Here is a 27,052-nt window from a genome sequence, read left to right as displayed (position 1 = left end):
TAGATTTTTATAGCTTAGCAAACGTAAAACATGTATACATACGTCATATAACATTCTAAAGCATAGGGAAGTCGTAAAGCATGATACCACCTCTTTAAGCTGGTTTGCCTCTGGGGGGGAGAAACAGGATTACGATTGAGTTTCCTATGTGCATGTAAACTCACTGAATGATTCTTTCTGTTCTGTAAGGTGTCTCATCTCTTCTTTCTCTCCTGTCTTCTTCCCCAGCAATGCGACCCAGAGAAACTGATGACGGAGAGTAAATTCCTCCAGGTGGAGTCTCTGCAGGAACTGATGAAGGTACTGACCCATGTGCCTCATTCAAGGTGCCCCCTATTTCAGTATATTCTTCCTCCAGGGATGGTTAGCAGTGCAACAGCTGTTGAATGGGTATATGTTAAACCGAAGCACAACTATGACTGGCCTAACTAAACAACATAAGGTCTTTAATACATCACAAGATCGCGTTACATTGGTTAATCCTTTCTGAGTGACAGAAAGGCAGAAAAACACCTTGCAGATTAATGCTGTTTAACCCCACCCTTCCTCCCCGCCTAGGCGTTGATATCTGTGACTCCTGACGAGGAGACGTACGATGAGGAGGATGCGGCCTTCTGTCTGGAGATGCTGCTCCGCATCGTCATGGAGAACAGGTCAGTCACGATGGGTTGACACGTTTGAGGTCTTCTTGAATGGTAACCAGGGTCAACACGTATGCATCTAGAACTTATGTTTAATGCAATAACCAACTATTTTTTAAAATATGTTTATAAATATGGGAAATGTGATTTAGGACTAGGAATAGATCATTCATATTCATATACATACTTTTCAACTATTTAATGATTAGTTTCAGTTAGATTTTTTTATTTCAATAGGACATGCTTAATGAATTCAGATCAATAATGAGCAGGTTGTGGGTTAGGGCAGCTCCCTCAATGATGACTATAGTTGAGTCTGTGGACATTGGGGATTGTACCAAGTACCTGGAAGTGGTTCAAAATCAACAGTTCAGTTAATTTTAGAGGCAACCATTTTCAAGTTCAAAGTCAAAACTTTGGCAGCGAGACACCTTTGTAACAATGCCAACAATGAAAACCTGTGACTCACTCTCTCTCTCTTGGTCTGTCTTTGTTTTTCCTTCTATCTCTCTCTTCCCCCATTCCCTCTTTCTTTCCTTCTCGTTCTCTCTCCCCCCTGTCTCACTCTCTCTCCCCCCTCTCTCTCTCCCCTTCCCTCTCCTCACCAGAGACCGTGTGGCGTGCGTGTGGCAGACCGTGCGTGAGCACCTGTGCCACCTGTGTGTGCACGCCACCGAGAGCTGCTTCCTGGTGGAGCGGGCCGTCGTAGGCCTGCTGCGCCTGGCCATCCGCCTGCTGCGGCGGGACGATATCAGCTCACAGGTACGCCGACGGACGTCGAACACATACCCCTACAGCACCTGAGACTGTTACTCCTGACACCGTAACACATTCGGGACCTTCTAGAGATCAGAAGGGTAGCAAACGATGCAAAAAAAAAAAGACTGATGGACTCAGCACTCAATTTATGTAGCCAAATGAAGAATAACATTTGGTCTTTGGGTCAGACTGTAACACCTTAGACTGTAACACCTTAGATTAGACTATAACTCCTGAGACTGTAACCCCTGAGACTGTAACCCCTGAGACTGTAACCCCTGAGACTGTAACCCCTGAGACTGTAACCCCTGAGACTGTAACCCCTGAGACTGTAACCCCTGAGACTGTAACCCCTGAGACTGTAACCCCTGAGACTGTAACCCCTGAGACTGTGACCCCTGAGACTGTAACTCCTGAGACTGTAACCCTTGAGACTGTAACCCTTGAGACTGTAACCCTTGAGACTGTAACCCTTGAGACTGTAACCCCTGAGACTGTAACCCCTGAGACTGTAACCCCGTAGACTGTAACTACTGAGACTGTAATTCCTGAGACTGTAACTCCTGAGACTCTCAAACTCTTGAGACTAACCCCTGATACTAACTCCCAAGACTCTAACTCCTGATTGTACATGCTGTAGTCGCAGCATAGGGAGATGTCTTCCATGTGCTCGTTTTGACTAAAGATCGATGTGTAACGGTTGTTTTTGGTTAAAAGCCCTTCGGCTTGGCCCGGCAAGACTTATTATGTCGGGTTATACACCAACATCCTGCTACATCGTAGCGCGCTAATGTCCTTGCTACATGTGTAATAATGTAGCGTCAGGAAAAGGTCTTTCTTCTCAATCTATGACTCGGAGATAGCAACGGTGTTATGCAACATCCTGCAATGCTGGCTGATTGCCCCACTTCTGTTGTCCTTTGGTAGTGCCTAAGAACCCGGCAGGCTATCCTAATAGATCTGTTGTTTAATTAACCAAACACAACTCCCACCCCGGCCATCTCCTTTGAAGATAATACGGCAAAGTAAGCGTTTATTATTATTATAAAAAATAAATTGTGTAACGTTTCAAAACAAAGTCGTGTCTGCGAGAGTTATCGTATCTGGTAGTTTGAGCCGCGCGAGGGGGTGGGGTCGAAGGGGGTGATTATGTAAGGCGGCAGGGCGGAGGTTATCTATTGTTGACCTCTAGTTGGAATGGAACAGAGGGCCGTGATAGGATCTCATGGTCGGCGTGGCGCCGTGGAGGCCACTGCTGCCAGTGTGTTCCCGCCCCCCACCATGTGTTCCCTCCATGTCCTTTCTCTCCCCTCCCTCCGATTGGGAGCCTGAACTCCAACTGAACCGCGCCAAGATGGAGTCATATTCAGGGAATATTCCCGGAATGGATTCTAGTCGTTAAAAGATGATCGCAGGACCAGAATTGCTTGGACAGTTTGGATACAAGTAGCTGTCACACACATGCTAAAACATTCTCAGCTCAAATTAAACGCTTTCTTAGATTTGTATCTCCCTCGCTTCACTATATACAATATCACAATGTGGTTGACAGGATGCAGTATCTTGATCGGAGAGGGAAAGAACCATCCCAGTACTTTTAGCTATGAGACCGCCTAATAGCCACTACACTGTCCTGCCCCTGCTAGCTGACACGCTCAAATAATTTTTGTAGAGGACAGCAACTGATGCGATACCCTCCCTCTCCTCATTCCTTCTCTTCGTTTCTGAACCACGTTGAATGACAACCTAGCGTCTCTAACATTAAGTTTAATATTCTCATGAACAGGTAAAAGGTAAAACTCAGGGTCAGATTCTTTTGTCTGTCAGGATTGACCGAAAATGTCATGTCCTCCTCCTAATGTCCACCTCTGTGGTGCTCAGGTGCTGCTGTCCCTGCGTCTCCTACTGATGATGAAGCCTCACGTCCTGGCCAGGGTGAGCCGCGAGGTGGCCTATGGCCTCCACGAGCTGCTCAAGACCAACGCGGCCAACATCCACTGTACAGAGGACTGGTACACCCTTTTCTCCCTGCTGGAGTGCATCGGTGCTGGGGTCAGACCCCCCGCGTCCTTCCGCCTGGCCTCTGTCAGCTCGGACCACGACACCGGTAACACTGCTGCTGCTCTGGCTGGGTTTTGATTGGTTATTGTTTCATCCCTTTCCCTTTGTTTTTTGTGTCAGTTATTTTCATAATTGTCTTTTTTTCTTAAACGGTTTTCTTTTTTGGGCCATTTTGCTTAATCTTTTGTTAGACTTTTTCTCTGTCATCTCTTCCTTTCTCTTCTTCCTTTATTTCCCTTATTTCTTGTTTCTTTCTCTCATTCTTCATTCCTGGCTTTTCTTTCACTGTCGTGCTTTCTTTAATTATTTTCTTTTTTCTGACCTTTTTACTCTTTATCTCCTCCTCTCTTTGTGTCTTGCTTGAAATGTCAGATACTTCAGTTTTGCTCAGAGTGCTGCTGTTTGTCCCCACCTCTCCGCAGGCGCCCTGTCCGATAGCGAGCTGTCATCCCACCAGCCCAGCGAGGTGAACCGGGACCGGGGCTACACCTCAGACTCTGAGGTGTACACCGACCACGGCAGGGCCCGCATGCCTCGCTCCATCACCGATGTGGACGTCGCCGGCAGCAGCGGCTGGCTGGTGGTAAGTGCAAAGTGAAAGTCAGGCAGTTTCCCTTTAGCAGTGGTGGAAATGTATGCAAATCTGCTTAAATGTAACCGCTTAATCAGAAACAAGACATTTACATAGTGACCCAATACCAAATTTGGTATATTTTTCTATACATTGTGGTTTATTTTTCTATATTATGCTACCGATTCTATTTAATGATGATCCATATTTGTATAATAGGTTAAAAACACCTATTATTTAACATGTTATTACAGAATGTAAATGCCCTATGTGTCTGAAAGGTGCGACATGTATAAACGTTCCCTCCCTCCCCCCTCGGCCTATCCGCTCGCAGGTGGGTAGGGACGACCTGGAGCTGGCGACCACCAAGGCAGGCTCCTCTACCCTGATCCCCCCCAAAGCATCCACCACCGCCCCCCTGCACAGCCCACTGGTGAACCAGTACAGCTTGACCCTGGGCCAGGACCTGGGGCAGCATGACACCAAGTCCCTCATCAAGTGCGTGGAGACACTGTCCTTCATCGTGCGTGACGCTGCCCACGTCACCCCCGACAACTTTGAGCTGTGCGTCAAGGCCATCCGTGTGTTCGTGGAGGCCAGCCTCAACGGAGGTGAGATTGACCAGGAGGTGGGAGGTTGTGGGTTTGATCCCTTCATGGCTGTGGATTCCTGACTATGTTTAAGACGGGATTACAACTAGGTTGAATAATATTTGTGGTAGTATTTTGTGTTATGCTTTTTCCAAGTTATTGAGTGAGATACATAAGCCCTATCAGTGCCTTAATGACACATCCCCCAAATCACATAGTGGTTCCTTGATGAGGCGTAATAATAGGAAAAATATATACAAATAATAGACTAGGTTATGTAGTCATAATAATGCAATAAATAGGTGATGACCAGGTTAAGTAAAACAAAATATTCCGTATAAATATTACATATACATGTATATAAATATAACATATAAATATTTAAGGACTATTACATATAAATATCTATATCTATATATATTTGTGCTCAACTTAGGTCCTACAATTCCGAGAACCTTCCAAACAGCCAATAAATCTGTTGGTCTCGTCCGGTAAACTACAGAAAACCCCTAAGCTGTGACAATCGTACCTCCTCTGATGAACATTCCTCCTGGGTATGCGCGGTATGGATGTACATCGATATCCATATCCCACCTCCCATTATCGCTGGGTTTCAACCTTTTAAAGCCACCGTGTAAAATGCGCCCCCACCAGCAGACACTGGCAGTGCTCCAGCCCCCCCCCCCCCGGCTGATAAGCCTCGTGGAGAACACAGCGGACACACACACACCTCGGTCCACCTCTGCCACTACTTCCACTACTACTTATTTTCAGAATGTAGTCCATGAGTTCATTGTCGAATTTTGAACCACAAAGGGACTGTACTCTGTGGCGTGAAGACATTAAGAGGAGTCTACCGCTCTCAAGTAAATAAATAAGATGGTCGTCAAAGCAAATGCGCTAGCAACCGCGGGAAGCCCCGCTCAACACCCCCTGGGAACGACCTTGACATTAGGCGCCGCGTTGACCTTGGGTCCCGGGAGTCGGCGCTGAACTATTCCTACGGTGCCCTGTGGGTAATTAATAGCTCACTTCAAAGCGGACCTCCGGATCTTCTGATGCTCCTTGGGTTCTGGCAGGCCACGCCGTGCCCATGCCAACACGCTTCAGTCATGGACCTCTGGGGGTCTCCTCCAATCACGAGTCCAGCCTCGCTTTTATTTAAAATGGCAGAGGCACATTTTAAACTACACGACAAGTCCTCCTCCTCATCTGTCTCTATATCGCTCTCTGTGTGTGTGTGTGTGTGTGTGTGTGTGTGTGTGTGTGTGTGTGTGTGTGTGTGTGTGTGTGTGTGTGTGTGTGTGTGTGTGTGTGTGTGTGTGTGTGTGTGTGTGTTGTCCTTCCAGTCTGTCCTCTATCTCTTTCCATGATGTCCACATGTTCTGGAAAATATTTTAGCCATCTTTCAGATATGCAAACAATACTTGATATTTATATATATCTCGCATATATTTAAGCCATACTTACGTAACCGTTTTATAAAAGCAATAGATCACATTGTGATCTATTGCTTTTATAAAATGGTTACGTAAGTAACCATGAAAGTCAGACACTCAATTTTGAAAAAACGAGAAAGTCGGAAAAGCATTTTTTTAACAAATACAAAAATGTAGTCCCTCTTGGCTGCCTGCAAAGTGTGCGGCGGTTGCTATGCAACACACTGTAGCGTCCTTCAGAGAGAAGGCTAGAGACGGTAGCTTGGTTTGCCCGGCAATTTAGCCTACTATCGAGCAGTTCACTCACCGTGTGCCTATTGCTTTACAACATTTCCACCCTCTCCATCAATCAACATATTTTTAGGCTTCAGTGAACTATGCTATTGCTTTTATATATAAATAAACAACAGTTTGATTTAGGCGCGGAGTGATACGGAACTCCGTAAACTGAATGGGCGTCATAGCTGTGTGTATACGCTCATTATACAACAGTTAGGAACCAATCAGATTGCTTGATTTAAGCCACCCATTTTATAAATATGCATATATATTTTTTTATAGTAGACAATCACAAAGCAGACGCCAGGCAAACCATCTTCATCTCATTAACCTGGCATACAATAAGATAACAATTGCCTAATAATGATAAAAATAGTAATGTCCACTATAGTTCTTTAGGTCAAAGGTCTCTCCTCGGCTCTCTCAACCTGTCCTCTCTCTCCCTACAACCTTCTCCCCTCCTCCCAGGTTTCAGCCCCCCCTCCCCAACCATCTCTCTCCCATCCTTCATCCGTCCTCTGTTCATTCATCCCTCCGTGCGCCGCCTCTGATCTTTACTGTAAGACAGGATTAAACTCTGCGGAGAATGGCAGTATGACACTTTTTGGCTTTACGCAGACTACTCCCGCTATTCAGACCCCATACCCCCCCCAGCGATGGATACAAGCTGTCAACACAGCCTTACACATCACACACATGTACGCGCACGCGTGTGTTACGACACGCTCAGACATGAAGCACGGGGCCTGTGGAAGCCTCGAGCTAAGCGGCTTGCTAAGCTCAGCGTAGCGCTAATGGAAACCGAGAAACTAGCTCTGTTTTTTGGGAGTCCTTGTGTTGTCATGTCTTCTGTTCCAAAACTGCTCTAAGTGGGAAGAGCTCCAAAGCATGATGGGACTTGTGTGTGGGTTTGCTTTATTTAAGAAGCATGGTTTATCTTTCAACACTGTACCGTGTAACTTCTTACATTGCGGCCTATTGCTTTTTGTGAACGATTATTTAAACAGATAATGACATTCTTTTGTTTCGTTTGTTTAGTTTACATTTACATTAAGACATAAGCAGGCACTTTTATCCACTGCGACTTACAAGCTAGGCTCGGAACAATCAAAAAGCATACTCAAAATTGACAGCGCAATTTTGCGCTGGTAAGAGTGACAAGGTGTTTTCACTGCGTTGGTTTTCTTTCAGCCTCGGATGACATTGCTGAACTACCCTCTCTTGGTTCATTAAATCAGCTGGTTTGCTGAAGGGGTGTTTACTAATTGGCGTCTGTTAACAAGGTACTTTGTAGTATTATCTCATCGTGTCTTTTGTCCCATACCAGGCTACCGTAGCCACGACAAGAAGAAGAAGTACGACTCATCTAAGTCTCGCCTAAGGAAGAAGGCGGGCGGTCGAGAGAAAGATGGCGGGTCCGGCGCCGGGCGGAAGGGAGTGACCAGGGGGGGTGGCCATCGGCCCTCGCGTTCACATAGCGATGAGGAGGAGGACGACAGCGTGCCTGCCAGCTACCACACGGTGTCTTTACAGGTTAGTCAGGATGTAAGTACCACAGCCCTCCTTACCCTCCTATATCTTATCTCTTTTATCCTTACAAGTATAAATATATTTATACTTGTACCATATATTCACTTATTCTTCTGTCTGGGACTCGCAGTTTCTCTGTTTCCAGCAAAAATCACAGAACTTGGACCATTTACATAATTTTCAGAATATGAATAAAATAAAGAATGCAAATGCGGACGAATGACGTCAATGTTCCAAATTTCAGAGATTTTTCTGCAGAGGCAAGATTGATGTTGCAGACGCAATTTCTTCATATCACGTAGATGAAGCAGTACTCTTAAATTGGTGTTCCCCTAGGTTAAGTGCATGTAAATGCTCTTCATTGAATCCAATTCATATGAAATAGGTTTGGTTTGAAATTAAGTTTAGTGATTTTCTTTAAGGTGATCTTTTGGGAAAACTGATATTAACTGATAAAACTGATAAAACGGATATATCAGATATTAAGGCAAAGAGAGCCATTTTAAAAGCTTCTGCAATCGCTGTTTGTGATTGGTTCAAACAAGTGCAATGTGCCCTGCCATTGGTTGGAAGACGGTTGGCACCTTGAACTCATTCTAGCCAGAAACATTGATTGTGCTGACCTCTGACCATCGATTGTGCCGGTGTTTGGTTCCACTTTGTCTTTGAATGGTGTATTGAGTGTTTTGTGTGGTACATGCTCGTTGGTGTGTGCATGTGTGTGTGTGTTTGTGTTTGCTCAAGTCTGGTTGACATGACATTTCTGTTATGACATCCTCTCTTCAGACGCAAAAAAAAAAGACACACCTGCTATTTCGTGTGTGTTTCTATGGCGATGAAGTGTTTTGGCTTTTTAGCGGGGAGACATCATAAAGAAAAGCAATTTTCTGGGATTACCACGGCAACGGTGTCACTTCCGTAACCTGGGGCTCATCATGACTCATGTGGGATGTTACTGGAAGACGGGTTCATATCTTAATGTACTGCATCTTTCTTACTCGGTGGTTATGGTCTCTGATTAACAACTCATTCAATGAGGGCTGTAAAATATGCTCAAACTGTCATATGTGCATGAAGATGGGAAAGAGTCTTAGGAATTTATTTATTGTTTATTGTTTATTGTTTTATGTTCCATGGCATAGATTCCCAGAGAACATGGCTCTGAAATTCATAAATTCTAGAGACTTATAAGAGTTAAATATTTATTTTATTGCTATTGGTTTTCAATTGTATTGATTCAGATGAACAAACCCCTCTTGTATATGATCTTCTCATAGTGGAAGAAGACTGTAGCATTCACTCAAACTATGAAATAACTTCATAATCTCTAGACTCCTGAATATGCGTCTTATTATTGATTATTTTGCCATTGGTTTGATGTCTACGGTTTGGATACAGTTGCAATGTAAACCCTGCCTATATTTGACCCTCTAGTATTAATATATATATAAAATTTCTACATATTATTATAAAAAATAAGTTATCCTCCAGTATAAACCATGGAAACGTTCCCCACCGTCCCTCAGCTCTGAGGGAGGGCAGCCTCCCCGTGTCCCCCTGGACCAGCTGGTCCTTACAGGGTTAGAACGGGACTGAGGATCCCACAGTCTTACAGTGGTCTTTATCTTGCAGCTTCTGGACCTGATGCACACGCTGCACACCAGAGCAGCCAGCATCTACAGCTCCTGGGCGGAGGAACAGTACCACCTAGAGGGCACCAAGAAGATAGCAGCCGACTCACAGACCCTGTGGACCGGATGCTGGTGTCCCCTGCTGCAAGGTCTGGATATGAGGACTGCATAGTATTCATATTATATATATATATATATATATATATATATATATGCTGCAAGGCCTAGATATTAGATAGTACTTTATATAATATATATAATATATTTGTACTTACTATATGAATACATATTCATACATTCATGCTGTGAGGTCTGGATATTGTTACTTTTAATATGTAGGATAACTTATATACCATAGTACTTCATATTATTATACGTCACATCATACACGCTATGCAATGTATTATATGAAATATGAAACGAAGTTATGCAAATAACACTAAAGAATAAAAGAGGGTTTTGGTCCGGTAAACTTCCTATATTGAAATCTAGTTATGCTGCCTGGAGGATCTGTATTGGACAGGCGGATCTGTGTGAAGCGCTGTGAGCATTCATTTCACTACAATGATCATACATTTGTGTTGGTCCTGTGACCAGCGCCCCATCTAGTCACGCTTCAGCATCACAATCTATGAACACATTTGCATAGGTGTAAATCTCCCCCATATTTGTTTGGGATGCAAACGAGTTCATACGAGTCACACCTCGCCCGTGGTCCCACCAAGGGCACAGCGGCGCCTCATATTGCAAAAGCTCCAACATTCAGATTAAATATTTAAATAATGAAAATACCTGGTGGCGGAATGCACCATGTCAGTGAGGCCGCGTAAGATGTGAAAGCGTCCAACACGTTGCTCATGGGTTATTGAGATCATAAGGCTGACTGTCATTTATTTTCTAGTGATTGTCCATGGTTGATAACTCCTCCCCCTCCTTTTGGCAGGCATCGCCTGGCTTTGCTGTGACACGCGGCGGCAGGTGCGCATGCAGGCGCTCACCTACCTGCAGAGGGCACTACTGGTGCACGACCTGCAGACCCTGGACGCAGCTGAGTGGGAATCCTGCTTCAACAAGGTGCTCATCCTCTTCCTCTTTGTCATAGTGTAGTGGTTATATGGGGGAAAGGTTGTGGTCCCAGCAGAAACCTGCTCCTTCATTCATTACGGTATCTGTGTCTTAAAGGCTTTGGATGGATGTGATTGATATAGCCCCATTGTACCAGTCAATGTTAACAATGTTGTGTTTGTATGTCTGTGTGTGTGCGTGTCTGGGGGCATGTGCGTGTCTCCAGGTGCTGTTCCCCTTGCTCACCAAGCTCCTGGACAACATCAGCCCAGCAGACGTGGGAGGGATGGAGGAGACTAGGATGAGGGCCTGCACCCTGCTGTCTAAGGTCTCACTCACTGTTACACTAAACACACACAAACACACAGGCAGGCACACACAAATACACACACACGCACTTCCATTCTGGCGCTCGCACTCTCTCTTCATCCCTGCTAATCCCTACCTCACCCCCAATCCTCTCAGCACAACATGGACAGACAAATGTGTGTATTATCAGAGGAATTTTAAATAATGAAAGCTTATAGAAAATCCCTGTTTTAAATATGCAGAAAAATCTTTAATTTTGCGACGTGCATTATTGCATTCGGCTCTCACGTAACGTGTTTGCATTGCACAGCAACAACTAGCTGACTAATCGTACAGATCCCTCACACACATACGTATATACCAGTGGCGGCTTCTCCAGTGAGGAGAGGGAGGAAGATCCTCCTTAACATTGTTGAGAATAAAAAATGTAGATTGCCCAGACTACTGTAATGAATTAATGCCCTTAAATATGACTACTTTAATGCCTTTGTACGTGTAATGTTCGTTTACCTCGGTAAAGGGACATTAGCACCCCCTATCGCCTATTAGATATTACTTCGGGGAGGACGTTCCTCCCTCAGCCTCCATTGACTCCCATTAATTTCTCGGGAACTACTGGCGGCCGGTGAGTTACATGGGAGTCAATGGGCGAGAGGAGGAAAGTCCTCCTCTGAGTGGGTGGGACTAGCTAAGGGATTAAATCGCGCCAACTACGCGGTGGTTGGTTCATACACGCTGCGCTATGAACCAATAAGCAGGAGCCCTGGCTAGGCTCAGTCAGTGCGTTTACATGACACTCAAGAAAGTCGACTTATTGGCTTAGTCCAACTATGATTGGATTACTAAGATGCATGTATACACCTTAGTCGAGCTATACTCGAATCGAATTGGCTTACTCATAGTCGAGTTAAGACCCGTAGACTGCTCTACCGGCAGAGCAGCCGGAGGAGTCGGCATACGACCGAGAGGAACAATGGAGCGTCGGAGAAATGATATAGACCCGAAGTGAACTGACAGCGGTGGCTCTATTACCACTAGTTGAAATGGGCACAGCGCCACCTATCGTACCGGGGCATGACACGCTTTGGCCAATGAATCGATTTACTCACCGCCATGTATACGCGGACAATTGCAGTTGTCCAATTGAGGAGCATAATTGAGCTATGGCTTTAATCGAATTAAGCTGTGCATGTAAACGTACTGAGTGTTTACATCACCTGTGAGTGATTTACAGGTCTACTTTTAACCACGTTAGGTTGGAAAAATAATCATTGGGCGGAAAATGTGCCCAATCTGGCAACGCTGTCTCGGTTACGAGAACAAACCCGCGCTGCAGCCTCGTTTCAAAGCACGGTGCGCTTCGTTGCGGTACAGTGCGGCTCTGTTCGCATATATTGCCGTTTCCACCGCCAAAAGTCAGCCAAAATAAACGTGCTGAGTCTACCTATTTTTCGGTACTCCATCGTTGGGTTACCAAGCCGTCTGAAAGGGTGGCGAAAACGTGGAGTTACAATTGCCATTATTTTGGAATCACTTAAAAAATATCCTGTTTGGTATGACCAGGTCACTGATATCATTGCAACACAAACAGCGAGGAGGATTGACTTGATCTATAAATGAAATCCCTCAATCTTATTTGGTTTAACACCATGTCCAACATTCTGAAACAGTCATTAACATCCACATTTTACTCAAACAATGTTAGGCTTACAGCCCATGTCAATAGTTGTGAAATTATGTTCTTGTTGTTCTTTTAATTGTTTGTTACTCTGACCGTTCGGTTTGATATTGTGGAAAGGATGTTAGTGAATAATTCATAGCATGATGCATTTTAAATGGTATCACATTTGGTCTTAATTTGTCTTAATTTTTCTTAAAAAAATTGTAGCTGAAAATAAACATAGCCAAATTACAACCAATAGCTTCAGTCATTGAGGGCAATAGGCCCAATGATAGGCCCAGATTTTTTAATTTAGTTTTACAAATCAAGAGTAGGCCTGATTTGACTAATGGCTTTGCATCCTTTCCTTCTGCCCTTGTAGTCCAAGACATGCTACCCACCAGCTTTCGAATTACAATGCTGCCACTAGTGGCTTTGTATCAATTTTATTCACATAATTATCCCTCCCTGCTATTTTGTAGTTCACCAAAACACCCTGAAACAACTTGAGTCTCACATTCTTATGCCACCATACGCCACTAACAGTGCAAGCAGGCCAATGGCAACCAAGCGCGCAGTCCTTCCTCCCTCACTTTAAAAACCACCAGCCGCCACTGACATATACCCATATATATACACATGCATCCACGCACTCAAGCAACCGCAGGATTGTAAATGTATAGCTTCTGTGTTCTTCTTAATCATACCAATTTCAGTTCAAACTGTTGTCTCAATATTAAATTACTTCTAAACAAGGTCACGTCGAGCGTAGACACACATAAACACAGACTGAGAGCCATCATGCACACCTTATTCCAAATACACACTTGCACTCGAGTCAATTATAAAGCAACCGGTAAAACAAATAAATAATAGAAATAGATTTGGTTAACTACGACGGCCTCAAAAGCCAAATGACTATACGATTACTATATGCAAATAACAGATTCTACCTCCACTGCATGAGTCATGATGTGGCTTATCGGGTGATCATTAGTTCACCCGGGCTTGACCACCAGAACGACCTTTGTCTCAAAGTTCCTGTGCGATAAGGCGTGACATTGTTTTGATGTTCCCAGGTGTTCCTGCAGCACCTGTCCCCCCTACTGTCCCTGCCCACCTTCGCTGCCCTCTGGCTCACTATCCTGGACTTCATGGACAAGTACATGCATGCAGGCTCCAGTGACCTGCTGGTGAGTCGCACAATCACTCTCTTTACTTACTGGTAAGAGACTCGCACTGAGGATGCAGATACAGGATGTTGAAGAGCAGGTGGATAAGGCATATCCGGCCGGCTGGGGGATAAAACCCAGTACCCGAGACCCAAAAATTAAATTTATAAACCACAGACTCAGATCTCAACACAAAATCCCGCTCACACACATCTCCCGATGTTAAGTAATTGGTAAGTAGCTTAATTTTCATTTAATGACGATCCTAATCTACTGCCAGGCACTCAGTGGAGTCTGAACAGCTTCATCCTCATTATGGATGCCAGCATCTTTTAATCCACAACTTAGAGAGCGGGAAGGAAGGAGTGGCGATTGGAGAGTCAATACTACGTGACTCCAGCAGCTCAGCCGCCTCATCCACTGACATATTGATCTACTAGTTGGCTCCGAGCCTTGTGTTGATAGGGGGTTCCCTGACTTCCAGATACATACTATTGAGGCTGCAGGGGAATGGATACTGTTGAGGTTAAGGTGGGTGACCCCCAGTCGAAAGGTTCTGGGTTTGATTCCCTCAGTCCAACTGTAGGCATCCTTGTGCGAGATGCCATAACCCCCTACCTGCTCCATCAGGCCCTGTATCTGAGTTCACAGTTAGGTGCTTTGGATTTGAGTTTCTATATTACAACCCTGCCTTGGTTAACCCCTCACCCCCTGGTCCCCTGCCCGCCCTGTGTGGTTTCTTCCTAGCTGGAGGCCATCCCAGAGTCCCTGAAGAACATGCTGCTGGTGATGGACACCGCAGGGATCTTCCACTGCTCTGACTCCCGGACCGGCTACTCTGACCTGTGGGAGATCACCTGGGAGCGCATTGTCTGCTTCCTGCCCAACCTGAGAGAGGAGCTCTTCAAGCAGACCGTCATAGCTGGTACTGACACGCACGCACACATGCACGCTCTCTCTCTCTCTCTCTCTCTCACTCACTCACTCACTCACTCACTCACTCACTCACTCACTCACTCACTCACTCACTCACTCACTCACTCACTCACTCACTCACTCACTCACTCACTCTCACACATTCACTCTCTCACACTTTCACTCTCTCACACATACACTCACTTATTCACACACTTACTCACACACTCACTCACACTCTCACACTCTCTCTCACACATTCACTCTCACACTCACTCTCACTTTCACACTCTCTCTCACTCTCACTCTCACACTCACACTCACACACCAGGTGCTGTGGAAATGAAACAGACTGGAGCCCTTGAAGCTCACATGATCTACCCTGCTCTCCCTCTCCTCCCAGATCCAGGCCCCCCCAACAGCCTTCTGGTGGATCCTCCTCAGCCAGCAGGCCCCGGGGGTCAGCCTTGTTCCCCCCAGGGCCCCCAGCCAGTACCCCACAACCCCTCCTGCGTACCGGGCAGCCCCGCCCAGCCAAAGACCCCCAGCAGGCCCTCCACCCCCCAGGGACCGCCCTCACCCAGTGCCAACGGTGAGTACCAACGAGAGTCCAATGAAGTTTGATATCAATCTAGAGGAAACGGTTAAACCATGGTCTCATGAAGTTTAAACCTGTTTTATTATCAATCTATATTAAACAGTTAAAGGTATAATATGTAACATTTCTGGGGCGGCATTAGCTCAGGGGGTAGAGCGGATTGGCTGGTAACTGCAAGGTTGCTGGTGTGGAGGTGTCCCTGAGCAAGGCACCTAACCCTAACTGCTCCTGACGAGCTGGCTGTCACCTTGCATGGCTGACGCCGCCGCCGGTGTGTGAATGTGTGTATGAATGGGTGAATGTCAGTCAATATAGTAAAGCGCTTTGGGTGGCCACTGCTTACAAAAAATGCGCTATATAAATGCAGTCCATTTACCATTTACCATTTCTGAATTAAAATAATAATAATATAATAATAAAAATGTATTAGACCTATGTTATGTATTTTTCCATAGGTAAAAACATTGATTCGCTCGCTCTGCCAAATTCAGTAATAGAATCAGTATTCCTCATCCTCATCCTCATCGTCGTCCGCTTATCCGGGGTCGGGTCGCGGGGGCAGCAGCTCAAGCAGGGGGCCCCAGACTTGCCTTTCCCGGGCCACATTGACCAGCTCAGTGTTGAGATATAATCTCTCCACCTAGTCCTGGGTCTTCCCCGGGGTCTCCTCCCCACTGGTCGTGCCTGGAACACCTCCCAAGGGAGGCGTCCAGTGGGCATCCTTACCAGATGCCCGAACCACCTCAACTGACTCCTTTCTAAGCAAAGGAGCAGCGGCTCTAATCCGAGTTCCTCCCGGATGACTGAACTTCTCACCCTATCCCTAAGGGAGAAGCCAGCCACCCTCCTGAGAAAACTCATCTTGGCCGCTTGTATCCGCGATCTCGTCCTTTCGGTCATCACCATAGGTCATGAGGGGTCATTATGGTCATTATGGTCATGAGAATCAGTATTACGGATGCAAAAGTGGTTCAACACACATTGAATACACAGAAATCTCAAGGGTACTCGTGTACTCGTTTTGTAGGCGCTGTCAGAGCTTCCACCACTATACACATATCGAAAGTCAGTTGATCACTATTATATACAGTCTATGTTTATTTGTATTGTATACAGTCTATGTGCCTTAGCCCCACAACGGAGCTTCACTCGCCAAGCAGTACTTTACCTGCTGTTTACCGTGAGAGCTAGCAGGATACACAAATCCATTGGGAAGAGTTTGATACACAAGACATCTCCGCTTTGATTGCATAAAATAAACACTGAACATTAGTAGAATGAAATTATGTGGGAAACACTAATGCTGTAACGTTATAAAGTTACAACAACGTTCAAAACGCTCAAAAAGATTGTTTTGACCATGAATGAAGAGCTGGGCTGATAACATATATAGCTGTTTGGTTTGGGACTCATTTAATGTTTTTTTATTTTAAGTAAGTGCAAGTGAACGTTATGTTACTTCATGGCAATTTCTTATGAACTAAATGTGGAAACGCGGAAAAACAAGACTAAACGTAACGTCTATAAAACTTAAACTCATGAACTTGCTTGTGAACATGACTTCTGCCTGAGTTACGTCAGATAGATTTCACCTGGGGGTGAAGACAGATAACCACTCCAATGCTCCCGCGCTACGTAACACGTCATCAAACTACGCCTTTTGTTATTGCTTTGATTGAGAGAACTCTATCAGCAGAAATTATGTACCATACCATTAAACTATGGTTCCATGACATGTAGCATGTGTTTTATTATCAATCTACATTAATCATTCAAACTATAGTAAGACCCATGAAGTATAATATATGTTTTAATATCAATCTACATTCATCAGCCAAACTATAGTAAGACCCATGAAGAATGTTTTAAAATCAATCTACATTAATCAGTCAAACTCTAGTTAGACCCATGAAGGTTAATATGTTTTAATATCAATATAGATTAAACATTGAAACTATAGTAAGACCCATGAAGTTTTTAATATGCATATGCCCCTCCCCCTCACCTCCAGGTACGGAGCGGTCGTCTCCGGTGCCCTCCCCCTCACCGCTGACTCCGCCTCCTGTCAAGGTGTCTCCGTCGCGGGGCCCCTCCCCCACCAGCCAGTCGCCCCTCATCCTGCAGCCCCTGGCCTTGCCCCTGCAGGTGGGCGGGTCCCCCATGTCCCTGCCAATCATCCTAAACCCTGCCCTGATCGAGGCCTCCTCCCCCGTGCCCCTCCTCCCTGTCGCCCCCCGACCCACCAGCCCCTCCCACGAGGAGAAATGAGTCGCTCTTGTCCCAAGGCGTCCTCGTCTTCTTCGCTTAGCCACCATTGCCTCGTGCCGGTGAGGGAGGGAGGGGGGGTTCCACACTCTCCTTCAGTTTGTTTTGTCATCGATTTTCTTTTTTCCTGTCTAACAACGACGACTCCATTTTAATTTCTGATGACGCGGGATCCTCTCTGGTACAAGTGAAGCCACACCCCCTACCCAATGACATAATATAAACACCCTGAAAACCAACCGACATAAGAAAGCTAGCTTGGCGTCGAACTCATCTCGACAGCTGTTGGTTCGGCCGATGGTCATGGGTGAGCCCTTTACTTGTGGGAAGTAGTTATTTATTATTATCATGCATATTGTTATTATTATGTAAGATGGGAGCGGGGTGAAGGCTGACATGATTCTGGTTTTACATCTTCTGAAGACACTCGCACACTTTTTGAAGTTTTTGTTTTGTACCGGAAAATGCGAGGGCTTTGCTAGAGTGGCCCTCGCTACCATGCTAGTGTATCTGTGCTTAAAGATGATCTAGTGAATTCCAACACAGGACCGTGAATAAGTGTATTTTTTTTTGTTTTTCTGTTCCTTTTGTTTGGTACCGCATGTTGTCAAGCCAATAGGATGTACAGTGCATCACCAGTGGCAGGGCGTCTTGGCCAGACTGGCACCAACGTGTAAATATCCATGTCAGGCCACGCTGGGTGAGGGGCGGGGGGGAGTAGGGGTCGGCTGCCATATTTAACTGTACAGCTCAACGACGGCACATTTTAGATTCATATCCAATAGAAAATAAATCAGTCTTGTTTCGTTTTGTGGAAGGGCCGTGCTCTATTCTCGTGACTCGTTTGAATGGGGGGGGGGGGGAGGAGGGTAAAATTTTTACAGCCTGTCGTGGTTTTTAATTATTGCTCAGAAATAAAAAATACTTAAGAACAAACAAAGGAGGAGGAGGAGGACGTACACTTAGGGCACCTTGGACCACCGCCACGTTCCGCGATCATGGAAGACGGATCTGAAAGCCTTTCAAAACATTCCTAGTAGACGTGCACGGTGGTGGATTGATTGGGCCTACATTATATGGGGAAGACGTACGTCTCTGTGTGCATGCATGTATGTATGTATGTATGTGTGTGTGTGTGATGTGAGCACCACATCGGCTTGATTCAAATAGATTTTTAAAGGTAAAACAAAGAGATTATTTAAAGGGTACAGTCTGAGTTAATTTAGTCTTGTTCATCATTACTGTTGTGTTGGTCTCGTTCCCGTAGATGGTAAGCAGCCTTGTATACTGACAGTTCGGGGCTGGAGAAGAAGGCATTGGTTGGATATAGAGCGCTCTCCGTCTCACTAACGCACTACAAGGTACTCTCTGCATGTCGATGCCTTCTGTACAGCAACGGTAGCAGGCCTGAGAACGTGCTCTGTGTGAGTACGGACGGGGGTGAGAGCTCCCTTACTAGACGCCCTCACACCTTGGCTGAGTTCAGCGGTTTTAACCACATCCATACACTGAACGTGCTCCCGACATAAACGAGACCAGTTCTTCTAAAACCTTGGATGGGAGAGAAATAATGGTGTAAATTCTTTATTTCTGATGCATCGAAAATTACACTGAAACATTATCAAAGTAGATGCAAACATTTCTGTGGTAACCACTCGCCAGTGGTTTTGTGATTTTAGTTTATTTCCGATAGTATGAAATGAAATCGTACTTATTGAACATTGATCTTATTATGGTATGGATGTGGTTGGAACTCCTAAGGGGCTGTACCTTCTCGGCTGAAAGGCAAGTCCACTCACCTTTTGGTTTTTCAGGAATATTTTTCTAATGCGAGAGTACATCCGTTTTGAAGCGCAGCTGACAGCAGCGTCTGTGTTTTGGTCAGGTAACAGTAGGATTGTAAACATGCCTTACATCAGAAGAGACAACCCAATGCAATTCTTCCACTGGCTTCATTGGTCATTCTGCATTTCTTTCGGAGCCCATCATTGCGTGGAAACAGGACATGACTATGTGTATATAACTATACATATATATATAAATAAATGAGAGCTAATGTACTTTTTACAATGTAATAAATATGTTAAGACAATGCTTCACCTCGTGGTTGCATTTTGTTACATGTATGTTATGTTCATTGCTGAACATAGTCTTGTTGAGCTCTTGAGATACTGCAGTCAATTGAGCTCTTAATCTAAATGCCATCTAATCATTGAGACAACTTGTCTACATCTGCGCCGGAGCTCTGGTGTAAAACATCTGGATTTTTATTTAAAGCAGAATGAGAAACACAATCTTTTATTTTTTTTCGTATTAAACTAACTGTATCAGAAACTACAGAGAATTGTCCAAGGGGGGGAAAAAAGACCATTGCCAGTGTCTTCGTACATGGAATGTAAAAACGTCAGTTAAATGAGGGGGTGCCATGATAAAGTTTACAGATAAAATTATCTAGTCTATAAAGATTGAAAAAACGACAGGAAAACATAAATGCGAACAATATTCCACTCACAAACTTTTTTTTTTTTCTTGTTAACACCTACTGAGGCAGTCCTCATCAAGCCTATTCGCTCACCACATGTCTACCCCCGTTAAAAAAGAAAAAAAGAAAAATACACCCATCCCCCTCCCGGAACAATCTTAAAATACGACTACAACAGTAAGAAAAAAAAAAACACATCTTCCCTCTGTCGAAAAAACGACAAAGCGCAATCTTTCGGCTTGGTCCTCACTTGGCGTCCAACTTGGCCATTTCCTGAAGGTAAATCCCGATGCTCTCGCTGTCGAACAGAACAAAGTAAATGTTTTTCAGGGAGGACGAACTGGACGACACAAAATGGTTGGAGATGGCTTTCAGGATGAGCTGGGCCGCCGTTTGCTTGGGAAATCCGTTCCTGTGGGCAGAGAAGAGGTGCTTTAGTATCAAGGTCTAGGCTGATTAAATGTACACATCTTAAAGTCACCATTCTGCAGTCCAACCTGCAATGATGGGTCTTTTAATGTAAGGGCAGAAATTCCTCAAACCTTATTGACGGAACCAAGACACATTTACCCTTCTATAGTTCTTATTTTGATGGTAAAAAAAAAGTCTGAATGCATAATTGTTAAATTGCCTCACAGCATACCAACATGCGGATGCTGGATGAGGATTGACGTGTTGAAGTGTTCAGGTAAAATACACTTTTGAGTTGAGTTTGACTAGAAAGGAAAAGTTCCATGGGACTCTAACTTTGTGCGTGTGGACCAAGTGGACTCACCGTCCAGTGGGCAGTGATGGGAAGGCGACAGACTTGAGTTTCTTCTCCTCGGCTGCGGAGAGGCAGTTCTTCACTGTCTTTTCCAGCTGGTCCTCACACTTGTCCGTGCCCCACGTGGGGACATTGCAGTGGATGACGAAGCGGGCGGGCATACCGCTGGCCTGGCTCACAGCCACTAGGACACACAGGAACGTCAAGGTTTTACTGGTTTAATGGTTTTATGGTCTGCATGTCACCTTGTCATGATCACTTTTGTCCTGCGAAATACTATTCATAGTGTGTTCCAATATATTCATTTATTTTTAGTTTTTAAACCTGTGTTTCCCAAAAGGGATTAATAAAGTATCATGTTATCATGGGTGAACTTCCACTAATGTTATAACTAGTAGAAAGTTGAACATTGCAAGTTCAACTTTCAACATGTTCAACATGCAACTTCTCCCCAGCCACACAAGTCTCCTCCCCCCCCTTTCAACTGTCTCAAGCCAGAGTGCATTCATCTGAGGGAGCTCAACGTGCATCTCCTCACCTGATGCTACCTCCAGGGGCCCCTGGGCTTTCCGGAGCTCCTTCACCCCATCCAGGAACTCCCGACCCCCAGCCTTCTCCAGGGCGCTACCTGCTCAGGGGGAGAGGAACCGCAGGTGAGTGGAGGAGGTTTATGTAGCTTGGATCGACTATTCATCTGGGTTGGTTTATCCTGTAGTGGATTAGGTTTAATATCCCCCACACACACTCACTATGGCAAATGCTTGTGTGTCCTCAAAAGTGCTGTATAAATGTAATAATTATTAGTGTGTGGTTTTATCGTGTGGATTTAAAAGTGTAAATACAACTGCCCCAAAATTTCATATTAATGAGAGGGGGAGTACTTTATCAATATCTTATCTCTAGATGGAAGAATAATACAAATAAAATAAATAACTAACAAAACATGAAACATAGGTAAAATAACTACAATAGTAACTATAAGAAGGGGTTCATAGTATATTTCTACCCTATGGTCTCCTTAAATAAATGAATTGAACTATTCATGAGCATTGTAATCTAGTCAGTACTCCTCACCCACTCCTTCTTTCAGGTCCATCTCTGCGTTGGTGGGGTTGATGATTCCCTCCACCTTGATGGAGCCGATCTTGCTGATCTCACTCTCTGTGAGGGAGAGCTGGGGAACAACAAGGCGTCGGTGGGTGATGCCGTCATGATGTTAAACAGAGCAACTCAGTTTTGTTTGCCTGTCTTGTATCAGATAACATATGGTTATTATGTGTGTAAAGGCTCAAGCAGGCACAACACAATACATGTTTTTGCTGAGGCAAACCCAGAATAAAGTAAGATATTCTTCATATGTGCATTGGAGAACAAAGAGTAGCAGTAGCCATGAAATGATAAAATGTCCTGACATCTTCAATGAAAAACATTGAATCCATGTGGACCAAATCTGGACAGAGTAGCACTATTGTAAATTGATGATTGCCTCTCCACAAATACCCTTTTTGCCTGTATTTTCCCAACAAAGTGTGTTTTGATTGGTCCACCTTCTGGTGCACATGCTTCAGGGCTACTTCTAGATGCTACGCTGGCTTCAACTCGCCCCTACAGAGAGTCTGTTTGGTAACCTAAAGAAGTGGATGAGGATTAAAGGGGGGACCGGGACCCGGACGGTACCTTCTGGCCCAGGAAGAGGCTCTTGGCAGACAGGATGGTGAAGCCGTCTCCCGGGCCGTCCTCTACCGTGGAGTTTGGCACCGCCTCTTTGTCATTATCCGTGTTCTTTGAGTGAAAGCAGAAGTTGTATTCAATTAAAACATAGTTAATTACTGCATTTTATAGTGCATATAACACATGACAGGAAGTTTAGTGGTAGTGCCGACTACATTTGCCAAAACTCCAGAGCTAGGAGTGTCTCTGTGGCCTAGAGACCAAGCAGCTGTGTGTCCATTTGGTAACCAGCCAGTAATTTCGTTAATGTTTTGTGGAGCCACTATAATTCCGTCGAATCGCGAGAGGGCATTCGACCCAATGGCAGACCTCTGGAGTCATTATAGACTTTGATTTGTGTTAATAGCACTTCTGCATTGAGTAAATCAATGGGCTCCTTGTGGGTAGACGACAAGGTAATGTTGAAGGGCAACAGTATCAGCAACCGGAAATATCGTGTATACAAATAAAATCTTCAAACAATCAAGTGTTGAAATGTCAGATCAGATGATTCCCCCCTCATCCTAATTACTTGGTTAAGCTCCTCATCCTGGTCCTCTTTCACCCCCTAGAGGTTAAACTCACCCTGGGCTTGCGGCCTGGTTTCCCCTTGCCCTTCTTGACGGCGGGCTTCTTTGCGCTCTTGGAGCGCGCCTCTCTCTTCTCCGGCACCACCACCTGGGCGTCCACCTTCACTCGGTTGCCCCTCTTTTTGGACAGCAGCTCCGGGTGGATGCGAGGCAGGACGCCTCCGTTAGAGATGGTGACTCCCCGCAGGAGCTGGAGGGAGCCAGAGAATCGTGGTGAAGAGGTCGTCTGAAAACTTAATATGGAGGTGCTATTAAGAAGGGAAACGGGTGGATCTATGGGGCCCCGGGTGGCCCCACGCACAAATCCAATTGTGGCCACACAATTGGATTTGCCTCTCTGAGTACCACCGTTACATAATCTGGCATATAAAAGATCTGCAAAGGCTGGGTGTTGTGGTTCGATGAGCCTGTTCAGTCTTAGTCTGTGCAACTCCTGGGCCACCTGACTCTGACTATGCCAAACCTTTACTTTCACTTTCATATTGCACAGATGTGCCCCCCCGAGCACCACATTTGCACATTTCTGAGGATGTTCACCCCGGGAAATCATTGGCAGATGATGCTTTGGTTTAATTACATCTGGATGGATAATAGTTTCGCTCTCTCAAGCGGCCTTTAATGATTATCAGTCAACTCTTCAATTGTTGAGTCCATGATAAGAACAATGTTGGTTTTTATTCCTATATACCCCTACTGCTCTTGCTGCCTGTGGCTACAACATATCGATAACCTTGTCTCAGAGGCCACACAGCAAATTTGTTGTGCCAACACTCTGAGCGTTTAATGCGATCCATATCTGTGAACATTGTGCCCGGGTTTAAGCCAAGGCCTTGGCACGGAGCGCTTTCCCGACTGAATCCGAGGAGGATGTGAATCTGAGAGCACCCTGGAGGGAATGTTCCGGGGAGCATGACAGAATTAATTTCCAGTTGTGACATAAAGGGAATGTTGTGTGTGTGTTCCACGCAGTGCACATTACCGTCCTAAACAAATATCGGATTTTCACTTCATTTTGTCTGACTGAGGGGTTAAGTGTTGGTGATCGTAGGTAGAGGGTGATGAAATACAGCTATCAGATATAGAGCAATCCCCTAAACCAGAGATCTTCAACAGGTTACTGCAGGGGGTCACTGAAATTATTTGATCCCAAAATGTTTTCTTCCAAAAATGTAAATATGTACTTAGTAATTATGTATGTATTACAAAGTTAAGCCATTGTGCCACTTTTACACACAGCACTCTAGGACACACTACACATAATATGTAACACAGTTGTACACGATATGTAATGGGGGGGGGGGGGCAACCGTGTCACTATCAGCCAAGGGGTCCTTGGCCTGGAAAACGTTGAAGACCTCCGTCCTAGAGTGTTGTATCAATACAAATATATCGGGTACCTGGTTGAGCTCCTCGTCGTTAGCCACCGCTAGCTTGATGTGCCTCGGGGTGATTCTGCCCTTCTTATTGTCTCGTGCAGCGTTCCCAGCCAATTCCAGGATCTCAGCTGGGAAAAGACAGTACATATGATTAAGATGATGGCAGATATATGCATATCTTGCACAGGGTGTATAAGTGCTGTTTAATAAATAGATTATGTACATTATGTAAACGTAGGCTAAGTATTCACACGGTAGTCTTACCTGCCAGATATTCGATAACGGCTGCCATGTAGACAGGTGCGCCCATACCGATGCGGTACTTGTGCGTGCTGGTGCGCAGGTAACGCATCATCCGGCCCACCGGGAAAATGACCCCCGCCCTGGCCGAGCGGGACATCTTGGTGGCCTTCTTCTTTCCCCCTCGAGCTGACATCCTGCCGCGGCTGGTGGAAGTCTAGAGCTGGGGACATAAACAGTTAACGTAAGTCATGACCTCCTGGCTAGGGCTGGCAACATGAAAATAAAGTGAACTAAATATTAGTTACTAGTTGCAAGTCAATAGGGCTAGCCGTATGAGGACGAAGTGAAGAAACGTCTATTACTCATTATGTTTTCATCCGTCGCAGCTGCGTGTTGTCGGCGTCAGTCAACCAGCCAACGTTTGATTTATTAAAGGTTAAATTGTAACGAGCATTCAGAAAATATTAAATCAACTCCTTTTAATATAGATTAAAAAAAACGAAACAACATTCAAGCCTTTGTACTAACGTTAATGTATTTCGTTGTATAATGTTAACATGTGTTTGCTCATGTCTTTAAGACAAGTCCCCGCGCTCTGGTAAACAGATTGTTTTCCTCCCCCTCGCCAGATCTCCAGTAAAAGAGCAGTCCTGAGATGCCAAAAATCTATTCTTGGATGCGATGTTACGCACTGTTTTAACATGTGTCACAAATCAACAGGTTAGTGTGGCAAAACGTTTCAAAACACCCATTTACATGAAATCACTGATAGGTTGTGGCGATTAAAAGGGTAGACAGAAAAGGTCAATATTATTGATGTATCGTGTTGGAGTAACCTCTATGTTTTTAACGTAGGCCTACGTTGTTTACAGATCATTATGTAAATGTGGACTAGAGAGGAATGCTGGTCAGTCAAGTATGCGGGCGTTGTCCCAACTGTTGCCATAATCTACACTTTTATTCAAACCATATGTGGTCCAACAATGCACATGGGTTTGCCCAGCGCGTATTAATCAGGCACTAGGTTTTGTGTATTCCACTCATGGATTTACAATCCACTTTATTTTGCCCCCCAACAACTTCCCGCTCCGCCGTGGTTTTGACGTCTCCGCTGTGCGCACGCTGGAATGCATGGCGACGTGATTGTGCAGGCGCAAATGATGGGACTTTAAATAACGTGAATAGATGTCGAATCGTGTCTCCACTGCTCACTCGTCCCTCGCGAAGGACACTGCTCTGCGAGTGAAATGGATGAAGGGGGGTGTGCTCGTGCCACCTACTGTATCTTCGTTGCAACATCACTTCGACGCGCGAGATATATGATAATTTCTCATTGAATAAAACATCCAAAACAAGCATACGTTGCAGGAGAAAATGCATTGCACACACCACTATAATATCCTGGAATTCGATTTGGGGATTGACGTGCAACCGTGCATAGAAAAAGCCAAAGCCATACTGTATACGTGCGTTTCAGGATAGGATGTGCGTATACGGGATTAAATATGCACACCTTTCTTATCAGTGGGCCTCACATCAATGTTTTCTTCAGTCGCTCGCCCGGAAAACGGATCGTTTTGTAATAGAGGCGTTACGATCGTTGGGGCCGTGGCATTTAGTTTAACCACCTTCATCCTCCGTAAAAGTGCAACCATTTTGTTTTTGCTGTATTTAATCTGTAATCTAACCAGACATGGAAAGTAGCGTTCCTTACGAATGCGGTACGCCACGACAGCCAAGAATCCGGATATGCGCGGCCGTGAAATACTCCGAGTTTATACCTGTCTTGTCCTCCTTTTTACACGATTGGATGTCGGCCTGCAATTCCCTCTTGAAAAAAATCCCCCGATCAACGGCTGTGTGTAGTTTTCCTTATTTGCTGGTCCTTGTGCGTATCCTGTTACCAAAAAAACTACAGGCCGAACCACCGTACATTGGACGCAGGCTGGCGCTGTGCTACTGATGCTGCAAAGGGGGGAAATTCTTTACTGGGAAAAGCATGAAAACGCCCCCTTAACATGGCTTCGGTGGGCAATGGATGTTGGTAGAGGGGAATTCGACGTGCTGTGAGATAGGCCTATATGTTGCACATCAGCACGGTATTTCGTGCGTCATGCACACCAGAACATATTTAGGGAGGGTATATGAGATGGGGCTTTGGAGCACAACAGAATAAAACATGTATTCGTGAACCATCCAGGCCGCAACCCGAGACATGCCACTCCGTACCCGGGTTTTGACAGCGCGTAACGGCACTGCGAGATTTTTATTATTTGGAAAAAGGCAGGCTATGGTCATACCAGTAAACGTACACTGTTTGTTTATGTGGTATATTTCCTCATCAGTTTAACAGGCTTTCAACCTGTTAGGCATAATGTCGGATTATTTTACAAATCGTTT

The 27,052-nt window shown here is 45.1% G+C and overlaps 2 protein-coding genes across 5 annotated transcripts in view; one reads left to right on the top strand and one right to left on the bottom strand.

Annotated features, from left to right (window-relative positions):
- Nucleotides 1–19,571, top strand: part of gbf1 (golgi brefeldin A resistant guanine nucleotide exchange factor 1) — an 82,124-nt gene extending 62,553 nt beyond the window's left edge. For 2 of the 3 annotated variants that reach the window (XM_084470511.1, XM_084470510.1), the window contains exons 27-40: nt 229–300; nt 559–653; nt 1,250–1,403; nt 3,282–3,507; nt 3,884–4,044; nt 4,367–4,643; nt 7,668–7,885; nt 9,503–9,650; nt 10,445–10,575; nt 10,793–10,894; nt 13,615–13,728; nt 14,455–14,632; nt 15,026–15,214; nt 17,232–19,571. In XM_084470511.1, the coding sequence (XP_084326637.1) occupies nt 229–300; nt 559–653; nt 1,250–1,403; nt 3,282–3,507; nt 3,884–4,044; nt 4,367–4,643; nt 7,668–7,885; nt 9,503–9,650; nt 10,445–10,575; nt 10,793–10,894; nt 13,615–13,728; nt 14,455–14,632; nt 15,026–15,214; nt 17,232–17,488 (2,322 nt within the window). In that variant the 3' untranslated portion in view covers nt 17,489–19,571. The remainder of the gene's footprint in view (nt 1–228; nt 301–558; nt 654–1,249; nt 1,404–3,281; nt 3,508–3,883; nt 4,045–4,366; nt 4,644–7,667; nt 7,886–9,502; nt 9,651–10,444; nt 10,576–10,792; nt 10,895–13,614; nt 13,729–14,454; nt 14,633–15,025; nt 15,215–17,231) is intronic. The other variant, XM_084470512.1, reaches the window with a different exon arrangement.
- Nucleotides 19,572–19,729: 158 nt separating this feature from the next.
- macroh2a2 (macroH2A.2 histone) lies at nt 19,730–26,584 on the bottom strand. 2 transcript variants are annotated; one of them, XM_084470517.1, is made up of 9 exons: nt 26,434–26,584; nt 24,674–24,872; nt 24,431–24,537; nt 23,029–23,223; nt 22,411–22,515; nt 21,808–21,907; nt 21,272–21,361; nt 20,743–20,917; nt 19,730–20,379 (listed from the first exon to the last, which is right to left on the bottom strand). In XM_084470517.1, exons 2-9 carry the CDS (start codon nt 24,843–24,845, stop codon nt 20,214–20,216), a joined length of 1,110 nt encoding a protein of 369 aa, XP_084326643.1. In that variant the 5' UTR covers nt 24,846–24,872; nt 26,434–26,584; the 3' UTR covers nt 19,730–20,213. The 2 variants fall into 2 exon arrangements, with proteins under 2 accessions (XP_084326643.1, XP_084326644.1); XM_084470518.1 differs by having other exon boundaries at nt 26,367–26,577.
- Between the last annotated feature and the right edge of the window lie 468 nt (nt 26,585–27,052).

This window comes from Micromesistius poutassou, assembly GCF_964030765.1.
Source record: "Micromesistius poutassou genome assembly, chromosome: 7".
NCBI classification, from domain to species: Eukaryota; Metazoa; Chordata; class Actinopteri; order Gadiformes; family Gadidae; genus Micromesistius; species Micromesistius poutassou.
The sequence above is the reverse complement of the archived record's forward strand: the minus strand, read 5'-3'. Positions and strand labels throughout refer to the sequence as shown.

Bases quoted from the DNA above. Each gene is read 5' to 3' on its own strand.
- macroh2a2 (XM_084470517.1), bottom strand. From the start codon at position 24,845: ATGTCAGCTCGAGGGGGAAAGAAGAAGGCCACCAAGATGTCCCGCTCG. The intron at 23,224-24,430 runs GTACCCGATATA...GGCTCCCTCCAG, and splicing joins ACGACGAGGAGCTCAACCAG to CTCCTGCGGGGAGTCACCAT. The intron at 21,362-21,807 runs GTGAGGAGTACT...CCCCCTGAGCAG, and splicing joins GGACCTGAAAGAAGGAGTGG to GTAGCGCCCTGGAGAAGGCT.